The sequence below is a fragment of the Heterocephalus glaber genome, unplaced genomic scaffold (assembly GCF_053883595.1).
Source record: "Heterocephalus glaber isolate CG9 unplaced genomic scaffold, H.glaber_assembly_v1.0 deba00000818, whole genome shotgun sequence".
Classification (NCBI taxonomy): domain Eukaryota; kingdom Metazoa; phylum Chordata; class Mammalia; order Rodentia; family Bathyergidae; genus Heterocephalus; species Heterocephalus glaber.
This window is the reverse complement of record NW_028258164.1, coordinates 8,308,576-8,323,146: the sequence shown is the minus strand read 5'-3', so window position 1 is coordinate 8,323,146 and position 14,571 is coordinate 8,308,576. Positions and strand designations below refer to the sequence as shown.

The window sequence follows — 14,571 nt, the reverse complement described above, 5'->3', positions numbered from 1 at the left end:
CAGACTCAGCTGCCTACTCAGTAACCCTTGGATCTGCCACCAGAACTTCAAATTTGTAGCACTCAAAGTAAAATTTATCAATTCCCCCAGTCCTGTTTCCATTCCCCTATCCTCCACCCTGGTTACCAAAACCACTATCCATCCAGCTGCCTTTGCTGGTGGAAGCTTGGGTGTGAGCCTAGATCTCTCTTTCTCTCTTATCCCTCCTATCTTTGCATACAACCAACCAGCAGGTCACATGGATTTTACTTTCTATTGCTTAAATTTATTGTCCTGTCGTCAATCTCTCCTGCCTCTGCCTGGCTCAGCCTCCCATTATCCAGAATCAAGACTATGACAATAGGGGCCGGAGATTTAGCTCAGTGGTTTGGCCGCCTGCTGTGCAAGCACAAGGACCTGAGTTCAATCCCCTCCCCATACCAAAAAAAAAAAGCTATGACAATAGCCTTCTTGCTAATCTTAGATTAATCCTGTTAATCCATAGGCCAGTTCTGTCCTGTGCACATGTGCCAAAGGGATTGGATGGACAGGCAGCACTGGTGGTATCACTTCCTTGTTCAAAAACTTTCTGTGGTTTTACTTTGCTCACAATAGCATTTCCCAAACTCAGGTCCCTGAGATACTACACGTCCCATGAGATAGTCCCTGCAGAAGGGGCCTTGTGGGAAATGCAGCTTACAGTTACATTTTGGCTACTCATAATTATGCTAGTGTATCAGACATTTTGGTAACTTTTCCAGTTTTTTTTTTAAAACTATTTGTTTAACCAAGCATTTTCCAACTGATTAGATATTGAAACCATTTTTACACATTACACCTATAATACCATGTTGTGTAAATCTTACTTGGGGAAATCCTATCCTAAAGAATAAGACCTGCATTCCTGATTCAGCCCCATTTACCTGTCCAGACTCATTCCTATACCCTTCCCATTTCCTCTTGTAGTACCTATTGTAAAGATAATACCCCAGATCTCAGGGTGTTGTTTCTTCTGTCCTGAATGCCCTGCCTCACTGCCTTCCTTGTAAGTTCTTATTAATTAAGCCTCGTATCAAACACTACCTCTTTTGCAAAGCCTCATGGGCTTTCCCAGGCAGCCCAGAAGAAGGTTCCCGCTGCACTCTGCCCAGGCTGCCATCAGGCCGCTCATCTGGGCTGTGATGATGTGTGTGCCTGTCTCCCCATTTAACTGTGAGCACCCTGCAAGCACAGGATGGAGCCAGTGCTTAGCCCACAGTAGCAGTAAATATTTGTCATGTCAGTAGAATGTTGAAACATGTTTCTTTCATCTATGAAAGGAATTGAGTTGCTTACACTGTCAATAAATGATCTTAATGCTAATTTTTTTCTTTCAGAATTATTCTATATTCATTATAAAATAAATCAGATAATTCCACCTGCAGGTATATGAATCATTTGCCTCTTTTTTTTTTTTTTTTTTGGTACTGGGGATCGAGCTCAGGACCTTGCACTTGCAGGCGCAGTGCCACTGAGCTAAATTCCTGGCTCATTTGCCTCTTAAAACAGACAGCCTGAGCAGACCCCTTAACTTCCAAGTGCTCAACAGTTTCTTGTATGAGGGCAATGTTCTTTCTGTAATTTTTTGTAGGACTCTACCTTTCCCATACTCTACACGGGACCAAAAAGAACCTTTCTCATGTATCTCAGAAATTCCAATTTAGGAAGATAATGCAGATTATCTTCACTTTAAAACAATCTGGCTAGTACAACAGAACACAAAACAACAATAAAATTCTTCCCGTCTAAAAATATTCTTTAGGTTTTCTGGATTTGGAAGGCTAAAGAGTAAATATAGGTGAGTGTGGATATAAGTGCAAGCGTGATCTTTAACATATGTAGAAATTCAAACACACTGCCCTCACTGACTGGAACTAATGAGTACAGCTGATCATAGATCTCTGCCGCCTAGATGCTGGCAGCTTGTGTGCTCACTGGGTCTCCGGCTGCCTCGGCACGGTGTTAGCACAAGATGGCACAATGCATTTTCATTAACTTTGAATTCTTACCCACACGTCATTCAGGAGCTGAGGCATTTTAGCCACCTGGGAGATGCCTCTATAAAAAGACTGATTACAATTTCATAACTCTAGCAAGTGGTCATTTAAAAAGCATGTGACCTTCCTCCAGTTTTGTTCCTTCAATTATCAACTTGGTAACTTTTTTTTTAGTCACCAATCAATCCAGTGAATGTTCCAGATAATCCCTATCCTTTTATTCTAGCCACAATTGATTTTGGTGAATAAATAGAGCAGCCTTCTCTGACCAAGTCCAGTTGTTAGTCATTTGTGATAAGAAAAATAATCTGAAAGACCACCATTTCCCTTGTATGGGTAGAAAGAGCTAAACTTGGCTTTAAATTGTTATCAAGGAACTATCATCCTTTAGAACTCCTGCAAGGACTCTCTCTTTAAATCTCACAGGAAATTTAAGGAAGGTGCACTGAAACACCCATGTTCTATCAGGGAGTTAGATCTTTTGTAGAAAGGAAGGGAACCAAGAGATGGAGGGAGGGAGGAAAATGAGGTGGTAAAGGGAACGAAAACAGAATTCAGGTGTGTTATGTACAGGTACCAACCCTCCATGATGAATGTAATCATTACATACTGCAAATGTGTGCTAACAAAAATTGCAGTAATAAAAAAACATACAGAACAAAATAATAACTTGTTTTCTCAGAGAAAGAAATACATAAAGTCTCTGGCTATAAAATATACCACATGGGGGCCAAAGTAACCCATAATACAAACAGGTTGTAATATAAGTAGGGGAACCATGAAGACTGCATTGGTTCTAATTCCTGGATCTGCAACAGAATGACCTCACTCAGGACATTTGCTTTCTCTGCAATTCAGTTCTGTCTTCTCTAATACCTCACTCATACAGCTTTCAGCAGGGGTCAATGCCAACTGCTTAGAACACTCCCAGCCATAGAGTAAGAGCTCACTAGAACTTAGCTGTTCTTGTTGTAAAAAGAAAATGGCTAAGTCTAGCACTTGGTGAGGGGGACCAAAGCCATTTGGTGGGCGAAACCAGGCAAGTGGGCTGATGTGGGAGGGGCACTTGCCTCCAAGAGGTGTTCCAAAGCAGCAGCCAACTCCCACGGCACAGCCCACTGTCAGCATGTCAGTGTAATAGTACGGCTGCTACTAGGGAGAGACAGACAGACAGACGGGAGGAAAAGGGCAGGGGCAGAAAGGGAGAACAAGCAGGGATGGGGAACAAGGCGAAGTTAGAGGCCTATGTCACAGGGAATCACCGTGATCTCATTGCCCTTGTGACTCCCAGACCAGGAGACACTCAGTGAGTTTCGCAAACAGGAAGTGACCTTTCAGCTCAAGGCTAATAGAAAATGAAATAAAAGTAAGGCAGATAGATGTCACACCTACGATGGGCTGGAGATGGGGCCATTTGGAGTGAGAAGGGCAGTAGCAGAAGAGACAGATGAGGACTCCAGACAGAAAAGTATCAATAAAGGGAGCAGGAAACAGCAGCTGATCTCAAAAGGACACATAGCCCTTTGGTGGAAAAATGGGGAATGGGGGCTGTGATCCATAGTCACTTCCTGGATACCCACCCATCAGTGAACACCACTTTGCCCACCCCAAAGCTATGGCAGCCCGCACCCACCTCCAAGTATGGCTCAGGCAACCCAGATAGGAGGAAGTGAAACTTGTCTCCAATAGGGGCTGCAAAGCAGCATCCCACACCCACCGCACAGGCCGGCACCAGGAGGTCAAGCTGCCTAGGCAGGGTCTGCAACAAGAAGCACGCCAGACAGACAAGGGGGTGGCAGGGTGGGGCAGGCAGGGAGACATGCTGGGGAACTGAAAAGGGACAAGGGCAGCACAGGAGGAAGGGGAGGGGAACTGACACAGAAGGGGCGTGTGGATTAGCAGGGGAACATGAAGGTGGGCCTGACCCAGGCCAATCAGGAAGGGGACAGGCACTGGCTGATCAGAGGTGGAGAATGGGAGCTCGGGTTAGTGCAGTGCCCCTTCAGCACCAAGGCCAGCTGAAGAAGGCAACCCTCCCTAGCTTGGCTCCCTGTGCACATACACACAGCAGTTTTCTTCTACCAGCCGGCCCCTGCTGCTTTGCCTGGCTCCAACCTTACCTCATAGACTCCACAGAACATGGCCATGAACTTGCTGAGGATAGCGGCACAGATGCTGGCAATGTGGACGAAAGGGCCCTGGAAGAGAGGAGTAGACCCAGGGTTCAGGGAGAGAAGTCTGGAGGGGAGGCTTTGTGGCTTTGTTAAACTCGTGTTTGCAACTCCAGGCCCTGGACAAGCTGCTGGAAATACAGAAGTCAGACAGGAGTTCTCCTTTTCATCTCAAAGAGGCAGGATAATGATTAACCAGTGTGTTCTCTTTTCAGATAATGCCAAGGGCTGGGAAGTAAATGAGGGAGGGTGAGGAGAGAAAGACGGGGTAGATATGGATGGGATGGGGACACATGCTTAAACAAAGTGGTCTGGGGAGGCCTCCTTGGCTGCTTAAAACCAAGCAGTGCCTGAGTACAGAGAGCTGGTGAGCCAGGAGGGTGTCAGGGGAAAAGCTCCACACAGGGGTCCTGAGGGGGACAAGCTTGGGGTGGCTGAGAGACGGGAAGAAAGCCTTGAGGACTGAGCACAGGGAAAGCAGCAGGCTGGGAGGCTGGAGGGTGAAGACAGAAGAGGTGGCTGTTCAGACCAGGCCAACATGAGTTCAGATTTTATTTTATGTGATATGGGAAGCTGTTACAAAGTTCTCAACCAGAAGACAGATGTGACCCATTCTGGGTTTTCTTTGGTACCGGGGATCGAACTCGGGTCCTTTCGCTTGCACAGCAGGCAGGGAAACCACTGAGCTAAATCCCCAGCCCGACCCATTCTGTTTTTAAAGATGGGTCTGGCTGCTGTGTGGAGCATGCACTGCAATGTGCAGGGCGCACGTGGGATGAACCGAGAGAGCCCCGAGGCATCCCCTGAGTGAAGGACAGCTGTTTCTAGCTCTCCGCTTCTCCAATGAAAACGACAGGATTGGTTTGCATTATCGCCAAGGCAGTCATTCAAACAGGAGAATTTTGGCCCCAGGGGGACATATGGCAATGTTGGGAGACTCCTGGTGCTTGTGACTGGGAATTACTGCTGGCATCTCGGGTTAGAGCCCAGGGATGCTGCTGACATTCCACATGGGCAGGACAGCACCCCCCCCCCACACACACATACACAATGTCAACAATGCCTGGGCTGAGAGACTCTGTTCTGACATGTTTGTCATTCAACCCCAGGAGAGGACCTTCCAAGCGAGTCTACTCCCTATTGCCTTTTCCCTCTCTGTTCATTTCTGCTCCCAGTGCATCCTCTAACTTTGACTCTTTGTCTCTGTCTCTCTGTCTGTGTGGCTCTCCCTCTTTCCCTCTGTCACTACAGACTCACCTCTTTCCCCACAGGGATGCCACTGCCCAGCCCTGCGGTCAGGGCCACCACCTTCGCCACAAAGGCCTTGAGTGTGAGATATTCTTTCAGGACAACGCCTCGAAGGATTGTCTTCATTTCAGGGATTCCAGAGCCTAAGAGGGTTAAAAAAGGACTGTGTGCAGCTTCAACCTGGAGTTAATGGAGAGATGAAAGTGGAAATGGGGGTAGGGGAGGAACAAAGAGGCTAGGACAAGGGGAGGACAGTGGCGAGGCTCCCAAAGGGCTGCAGGTGGGGCTGGAGGATGGGAGGACATCAGAGGGGACTGGTCTGATTGTGTGGAGTCATGAAGAAACCTCTCACCAACAGCCTGGGGAGAGATGAGGTGGCAGAAGAGGGCGCTGAAGAGGATGAGGACTAGCGGGAAGGTGACCCAGACCAGGTATTGCAGAGGAAGGTTGGGCTGCATCTGGGCGTAGGTCCACTTGTAGGCTGCAGGGACACACACTGAGGTCAGTCAGAGGATGGAGGAAGGGCAGGCAGTGACAGTGCTGTCACCGCAGACCGTGAGTGCAAAGTGCCCACCAGCAGGCCAACTGTTCCTGTAGGCCATGGGCATCTTGCTGCCCCTTCCTGGGGGAGCCACTGTTATTTTACATGCAGGAGGTAACATTCCTGTTCAAGTTCCCCATGGTAGAGGTAGCTGGTGGCTCTGTGCCAGGCTATAGCTCCTGGTTAGAGGCCATGGAGTGACCAACTACCTAGCTTGGCCAGAACCGGAACTTCCAGTGCTGGAACTGGTGAGATCCCAGGGAAACTGGAACAAGTGGGTCATGTTACAGAGGGGCACCCACAGCTTGGGTGGTAGCAGGGAGAAGTATGAGCCTCGGATCTGGGTCTTTCTTGAGGCCAGAGTCGAACCTGACCCTCTGTGCTGCATCCTCTCCCCATACACATCTAGCCTGTCCTAGGTAGAAACCCCAGAAACAGTCTCCATTGTAGGGGGCAAGGCTGAGGGCAGTGGTTCAAGGAGAACATACCCTGAAGGCTTTTGGCACTGACATAGTCCATGCACCAGCTGACCAGAGCCATCAGCAGGCCCAAGAGCACCAGAAAGATCCAGTCTTCCCCTAACTTCCTTCTCACCATGCATTCTAGCCGGTGGATACAACCTAGGAAGAGAAAAGGATAAAAAAAAAATAGAGGGAAGCAGCTAACCAGTCACTACTTTGGGTGCATGGCTGAAGACTGGAGGGGAGAGACTGGGCCACAGGCTCTTATCTGTAAATGGTCACCAGGTTTGTCCTTACATCTCTGCTGACTGCTGCCCCTGTCCTTTCAGAAGACATCCAGATCCATCTCCCATGAATACATGAATTCCCCTCTACAACTGCTGGGGGTGTTTCTTGGGGGTGGGGATGGGGACAGCAGGGAACAAGGCAAAGTCAATACTCAGAGGCAGGCTCTTACGCGTGTGTGGGGCACGTATGCAATGGGGCATCCCAGTTGTTCTCCTAATCCCTGTACCTCCGATTTCAGATTCCTTCATTCCTCAGTCCCCATCACCTTGACATTTAGAATAGTGGTCCTCATCCTTGCTGTCCAAGGTAGAACTGGAGCCCATCTTCTTGGGCATCCTTATATCCTGCTCCTTGTCTGAAAATCGCTCTTTGTGATGGCCATAAATCTGGGTGGAAGGAGAATGATCAAGGTCTATCTTGATGAAGAGTAAAAAAGAATACACAGAGGGCAGCACATAGACTTCCAGAGACAAGGGGAATTAGGTATTTTGAACCCTGGGCACTGACAGTTGCATGCAAAGCACTTGGTAGTCATCCCTGCCTTCACCTCTCTGCTCTCCAGTCTCACATTTCCCACTCTTTGCCCTTCATCCATCCATCTCTACCTTCTTTCCATCCATTCCTCAACCTGTCCTCATCTTGGTCCATGGTAACTATCATCAAGGAGGCCAATGTCTACTATGAAGTAGAGACACAAAACTGGGAATCTGTATCAGTTAGGTGTTTCATGTGTCATTATGCTCTCTGTTTGACTATAGTTTCCTAAGACCCACCCCATGTATGGACACTGCACTGGGATCCTAATGTAGACAGAGTGACCTTGAATGACTTTCTTTTAAACTGACTCATAAAACATGTACATCTTTTGAGAGGAGGATGACTCAGTTGCACTTTGCCTTTGTGTATTTTGCCTTCCTTGAGGCACTGGGTTGTCTATCAAGCCTGGATAAAGCTCATCTATCCATCTTCCAGGGTTTGTCTGCTCAAAATGGAACTAGGCCTTACAAGGCAAGTCAATCCACTTCTTCCCAAAGCCTGGTAACTGGGCCCCACCAACATGTGAGGAGGGAGGGGCAGCCCTGTTAGATCTGGAAGCCCCTATTCCCTCCTTGACAGTATCATGTGTGACAAGGAAAGTATGCAAGAGCTCTCCGGTGGCTCTCAGTCTGCCCCACCCCACTACACTAATTTCATAATCTGGGGCCAGCTTTATGCCTTGGTCCAAAATACACACACACACACACACTAATTTCCCATTCATAGCTGTTTTGCTCCCTGGGATGAAGTTAGTGACTGAGGGAGGCAGTATTTCCCTCTAAGCCCTAGCTGGTACCCACAAATAGAAAATACCCTAAGTGGAGATCAGAGAACTGGGGCTGCCTCAGTCCCCAAACTAACTTGCCACTTTCCCATTTCATGTTCACTTGGCCAGGGTCCTCACTGTCACCAGAAAGTGCCCTAACTGTGCTATTGTCTTGTCATCCCTTGGAATGACCAGCACCCGGGTAAGAGTGAGCGCAGGCCTGGGGGGGGAGGGGCGTGGTTCTGTCCAGGCCCACACAGAGTCCTAAGACCTGGGTTTCCAGGAAGCCTCTGCAGTCTCAGGATTGGGCCTGCACTGGCCCAGTCCCCCATTGAGTTCCCCATGCTGCCTCCCACAACTCCCCTTGGGGCTGGGTCAGGGCATGATCCCCAGTGCTACCCCTGCATAGCTCACCCCTCAGGTTCCCCACTCAGCACCTGTAGGAGCCATGGGCTCCTGGCAAGTAGAAACCCCTTTTAAGTCTGATCTCCTGCTCCTCAGGACACCTTCCATCCTGTCGCTGTCTGCGTTCTTTGCAGTAAGAATCACACTTTCCTACTAATTGTGGCCTGTAAATTCTCCAAAGCTTTCTCACAGCCTTTCCTTTCCTTGTGCCAGCCCTCATTTCCCCTATCCTGAATGTCCATGACCCACCAATCCCCACCCCTGCAGGATAGGTATCCCCAAACACCAGAACACCAGAACTAGTCTGCTAGCTCCTCACTGGGACCACATCTCTGTACATTTCCAAGTGTCTCACTGCATATACTCGTACTTGATCCATCTGGACATCTAAGTTTGGTTTGTGTGTGTGTGTGTGTGTGTGTGTGTGTGGTGCTGGAGTTCAAATGCAGGGCCTCACTCATGCTAGGCAAGAAGTGCTGTAGCAGGATTACATTGTTGTGCTCATTTCGACACTGGTAGTTCTCTGATCACTGATGGACCATCCACTCTGTCCCAACTCTTTGCTTCTGGCTTCTGCAGAAGTGTGTGTGTGCTCTGCGGGGGCGGAGTGGCAGAAACCCTGCGGTGTCTGCTGTGGCTGAGGGTGTGGGAGGCTAGCAGCAGGCAGCAGTGTGGGCCCTGTGCGAGTCGGTCCCTGGAGCTTATGTAAGTGCTCGCTCTTCATGCACATGTGGCTCTGCTGGGTTCCCCAGGCTTTGGTTATTCTGTTAAATAAAGGCTCTATGAGTGTGCAAGGGTATCTCTCCAAGTCCACACTTAGGCAAGCCCAGACGTTCGAGTGATTGTTATATTTTGAATAATTACTGTAGAATTTTAAAAAAAGTTAACAAAAAATAAACACTGCTCTCTTGTCATCTAGCCCCTCACTTTCACCAGTCCCTGCCCCAGTGTCCCTGTCCACCGTTCCCCTCCCCTCAGGGCTTTACCTGTGTGGGGTGGGCGTTGTGCCAGGGGCCTGCATCCTTTTGGGGCCGGTGCTGAAGGCCCCCATTCTCAGAGGGCAGTCCGTAGCTGGTGCAGTGCTCAAAGGGCATGTACTGGTACTGGGGGGCACTTCCCCACCAGCTCTGTTCAACCCCATGCCGTTGGGCCTGGGCTTGCTCCATGCGTCCTCCTCCCAGCCCCAGCCGGGCCTTGGCCTGCTTGGCCCCGTCCTCCCCTCAGGGTAGCTCCTTAGGCCCCTGCACTCGCCTGTTCCCAAGGCGTCTGGGGCAGCATGCCCACCTCCAGCTATTTATAGCTGCCTCTCCATCACATGACCCCCCACTGCCACATCTGATCTGCTTGGGGTCGAAGCAGGTGTGAGTGCAGTGTGGGGGTGGGGCTGGGATAAGAACCTGTGGGACAGCCCCACAGGGAATTCCCTCCAGCCAGCAGCACTGTCCCTCCCTCGTTAGTAGCAGACATCCAGCCCTGGGTCACTGGTCCCTCTATAAATATTGCCCAGACCAGGGCAGGAAAGTGCTTAGTACGCTCTGGATGCTGTGTGCAGAGCCCCTTCAGGATGTGGAAGGTGGGGGGGTGCAGGTCGAATTCCTCTGAGGGCTGGAGAAACTAGACAGGGCACTCACCTGGGACAGCAAGTGGTGCCACTCTGCCATCTCTCCCTGGTGGGTTGTCCCCAGCTCTGGATCTTTGCCAGGTTTTGTCATCTAGATGCTGAACTTCTGTCTGGCTCACTCTGTCTACTCATCCCGTTTTTTCTTCTCCAGGTCTCTGCCCTTCTGCCAGCCAGAAACTGCTTATAACACCTCGGGGCCTTCCCCTCAACCCTGTCCTTATCAACCAGTGGGGTGTGGAGCTCTGTGGGAAGTGGGGGTAACAGCCTTGGGTTCTGGAATCTCACCCATTTCCCACACTCACATGTGTCAGCTGCACTCCCAGCCCAGAACTCCGGGGAGGGACTGGGCTTCCATGTAGACTGGGAAAGAAAGGGAAGTGGCCAGAGGTATCGGGAAGGTGGTGATAGTGGGAAAGGAGGGTGTGTTTCTTATGAGCCCAACAAATAACAGATGATGGGGAAGTAATCTCACCATTCTTCCCTTTTGAAGTCAATAAATACTTTCCACCAAGGCCAAACTGCTCCATCCGGCATGGTGTTTTTCATCGATTTTCCAAAGACATTCCTTCCCTATAAACTCATCATCATTGAGGAAAAGCTATAAACTGAGGCAAAGTGAAGTTTAGGATATCACCAAGTGAGGCTTCTTCCCAGAAGAGTCCCAGTTCAGGAACTGAAAGGTGGGGACATGAAATATCTGGTCTACAATGTAACTTTAAGCTAAGCTAAATGGAACTGCTCAAAGCAAGTGGCAAGATGGATATCATTAAAAGCAGCTTTTCTAGGTGCTCAAATCACTAATCATCAGGGAAATGCAAATCAAAATCATAATGAGTTATCACTTCATACCTATTAAGATGGCTACAAAAAAAAAAAGACAAGCAGTAAATGTCCAGGAGGCAGAGAAAAGAGCACCCTTGTACACTGTTGATGGAAGGTACACTGGCATAGTCCTCATGGAAAAAAGTATGGAAATTTATCAAACAATTAGAAATAGATCTATAATCCAGCAACACCACTCAGGGATATATAACTAAAGGCGATGAAATCAGTATGCCACCAACATCTGGACTCCCTTATTCACTGTGGCACCATCTACAACAGCCAAGATGTAAGAACAACTTAAATGTCTGTCAACAGATGAATGGATAAAGAAAATGTGGTATGTATACACAACAGAATGGTACTCAAACACAAAAAAGGAAACCCTGCTAGTTGTGACAACAGGAGGACATATACTACATAAAATACGCCAGGCATAGGAAGACAAATACTGCATGACTGCACATTATATGTAGAAACTAAAGTAGTAGAACTCAGAAACAAGAGCAGGTGATTGGTTGCGAGGGGAATGGTTATCAGAAATGTCAATCAAGGTACAAGGCTTCAGTTATGCAGGATGACATGGTGATTATACTGTACCACATATCTGAAATTTGCTTAGAGAGTGGACTTTCGTTGTCCTCACCACACACACACAACTGTGAATGGTTAACTACTTTAACTGTAGTCATCACTTCATGACGTGTATCTTTACACATCATGTATCAGATTGTATACTATTAATATGTACAACTTCTATTTGTCAAATGTTTACCAAAAAGTTGGAAAAACCCACTTTTTTAGCACCAGTCCTGTGACCCTCAAGGCCTATATTCTATCCACAAAGATAATGGACATGTGATACTCTGTGATATATAGTACCTGACTTTTCTGCAGACAGGAACTAAGGAGAAGTATAAAGGATTGGTGTGAAATGAAAAACTACAGTGCCAAAGTGAGATGATATTCTTGGAGGGCTTTATACAAGATTTTTCATTTGTCTGTGAAGTCTGGGTCTCCTGGAAGCAACCAGTTCACATAGGAAACTGAGAAACTATTATCAGCTGCAATTATTACTTCCAGTTTTTTTGGTTGAGAGATGACCCTCATCTTTTTTTTTTTTTTCCTGTTACCAGGGATCGAACTTTGGTCCTTGCACTTGCAAGGCAGGCAGTGGAACCACTGAGCTAAATCCCTGGCCCCTTCCAGTTTTTTTTTAAAATAGGGTCTCACTATGTAGCTCACAGTTCAGGCTGGGTTTGAACTGTGTAGCCCAGGGTGGCCTTGAACTTGCAGCTATCTTCCTTCAGCCTCTCAAGTGCTGGGATGACAGGCATGTGCTACCACACCCAGATACTGCCACAGCATTCTTAAAAGGCAGGTCCCTAAAACAGAGCAGCATGGTCATAGACTCAGCCTTCAAGGCAGAGCTCAGAGGAGCTGGGGAAGCCATCATGCCTGGCCAAGCCATGTGGAAGGATGTGGTCTGGAAGGAAAGCACCAACTGCCAATCTAAGAGCCAGATTCTCAAGGAGGACCAAAATCATCTACAGGCTTCTACTGCTGGAGGGCGAGGCCTTGAAAGTATCTGGTGTTTGAAATTAGGAAGTTGAAATCACATGGATTATCATCCTGCGAGAGAACTAGAAAACAAAATATAAACCATGCCCCTCCCTCACTCCAAAAGTGGCCTAGTGCTTAGGTTATTTGGGGTACCAAAGGTGGGTTTCTGGACGTCATGTGAAGTTCCTAAACTTGAAAGCAAATTCAAAAGAATACATGAATATGTTATTCATTCCTCTGAGGTTTTAAAGATTCTCCTAAGGCCCATGATAGTAAAAGGTTAAAACCTACATGCTTAATGGAACCGCTCATTGAAGGCAGGCAGTATCAAGTGGCCACACAGGAAACAAGCAGAGGGTAAGTTTGAGTTGCATGAACAGGAGGCAGGGTATGAGACAGGTAGCCCTTCGAACCCCAGTAAATTTCTGGGTTACATGTTTTCCAACATCTTCCAGTCTGATCTCCCTAATTTATGGGGCAATAAATGCGAACAGCATACTCTTTTAACAGTGTTTTCAGACATCACTTTCCTTCTGAATACCCAGGCAGCACAGACGGCACCCCACCGACTTTCTGAAATTTTAGCAAAACAACTACAGCTTTGAAGATTCTTTGTAGATCTTACTGGTGCTCACTTTTTTTTTTTTTTTTTGGTGCTGGGGATCGAACTCAGGACCTTGCCCTTGCAAGGCAGGAGTGGTGTCACTGAGCTAAATCCCTGGCCCCTCTTCTCCTCTACTTTATTGGGCCTTGCAACATCCTTGAAGAATCTTTGGCCTCTCTTGTGCCCTGCAGGTTAGGCCTTCCCTATAACACTCAACAGACCTTTCTCTCCCTTCCGGCTTTTCAAACATGGTATTTTTCATGCATCATCACATTTAATCCTCACAGGGAAGTTTCAAGGCAGAAACAACTTTCATTTTTAGATAAAGGCAACTGAGACTCATTATCAGCTAACTTGGCCAAGGTCTCCAATATCTTCAAAGGTAGAGGTAACATTTAAAATCAGAGCCACACAATTCAGAGTCCATGCCTTTATTCTTTTTTATATTTCAAAGCTTTTAAGACTCAATTTTCCTCTGAAAAAATGGGAAAATTACTTCCTCGTGGGACTCTGGGGAAGATGGAACAGAAAGCTCCACCCTGAGTAACAACATTTGGTGAGTTGTAGCTATTATTGTCTGGCTTGTCTTTAGACACCTCCCCTCCCCTTAATACCACAGCTCTGGTCTGGTACCCATTCATTTCATTTCTTCCTGTTTTCCTTTTCCCATCTGAGAAAACAGGATGGGGAAGGGCAGCAGAGGGCAGCCCCCAGCTCAGAAGGGGATAATTTTAGAAGAGAATCCCCTGGCAGAAGTAAGTGGGGGAAGGGAAGAGAGCTGTGAAATTCAACCTGACACCCTATTCAAGGGCAGGCAGGGAAGGGCATAGACTCCAGCTTAGATACTGCTTGTAATTCCTAAACACATTACACCTTCAAAAAGCTTTCCTATCTTGAAAATGGGTACTTACTTTTATGGATTCCTGTTATCAACCTCTCCTGGATTTTTATAACCCTCACTCCCTTGCAGCTGTTTGTTCTTGCAAAACAAGTGGTTTCAGTCCATCTTTCATGTCCTTTTGGCCCCAACGTGTTTCTGCACTGAATTTCCCTCTATCTGGTGATGTGCTTCAGCTCAACTTGATGCCCTTTTTCTCTTCCTAGACAGCCATCCTCTCCTCTGTATTCCTAAGCAACTTCTCTGCAATTCCAGGTTTCTTACACAAATGCTCCCACAGTATTTCCTATATCCTGCTATACTTCTCTAGCTCAACTGAACCTGCACAGTTGCTTCCCCAGGCTCCAACCCTAAAGCTCAATTTAAGATTCCATTGGTTAGATCTCTTCCATACTGCCCTAGAATTCTCACAATCTCTGTCATCCTAGAAAACCTTGTATCTCACTTGGACCATGTAAGAAATGTAATCCTACTACCCCTTCTATGCCAGCCCAGTCTATGACTCCAGCCTCTGTCCCATAACCCAGTAAGCATAACCCAGAACAAACACCGCATGCTAATGACTCTTCCATCTCATCTGACCAGAAGAAATCACAGGCTTGTGACAACTCAGACAAGCCCATATCTCTAT

At 47.6% G+C, this 14,571-nt stretch overlaps 1 protein-coding gene across 7 annotated transcripts in view; it reads right to left on the bottom strand.

The window, feature by feature from the left end:
* Window positions 1-14,567, bottom strand: part of Clcn1 (chloride voltage-gated channel 1) — a 34,529-nt gene extending 19,962 nt beyond the window's left edge. For 3 of the 7 annotated variants that reach the window (XR_015449901.1, XM_087207608.1, XM_087207611.1), the window contains exons 1-8: window positions 9,419-10,049; window positions 6,990-7,110; window positions 6,464-6,595; window positions 5,787-5,915; window positions 5,444-5,577; window positions 4,136-4,213; window positions 3,649-3,774; window positions 3,086-3,164 (exon numbers count right to left, since the gene is read on the bottom strand). Coding sequence is in view for 6 of the 7 variants with exons in the window: in XM_087207608.1 (XP_087063734.1) it covers window positions 3,086-3,164; window positions 3,649-3,774; window positions 4,136-4,213; window positions 5,444-5,577; window positions 5,787-5,915; window positions 6,464-6,595; window positions 6,990-7,110; window positions 9,419-9,598 (979 nt within the window). In the remaining variant the exon portion in view is untranslated. The other 4 variants (XM_087207609.1, XM_087207612.1, XM_004860486.4 and 1 more) reach the window with 4 other exon arrangements.
* Between the last annotated feature and the right edge of the window lie 4 nt (window positions 14,568-14,571).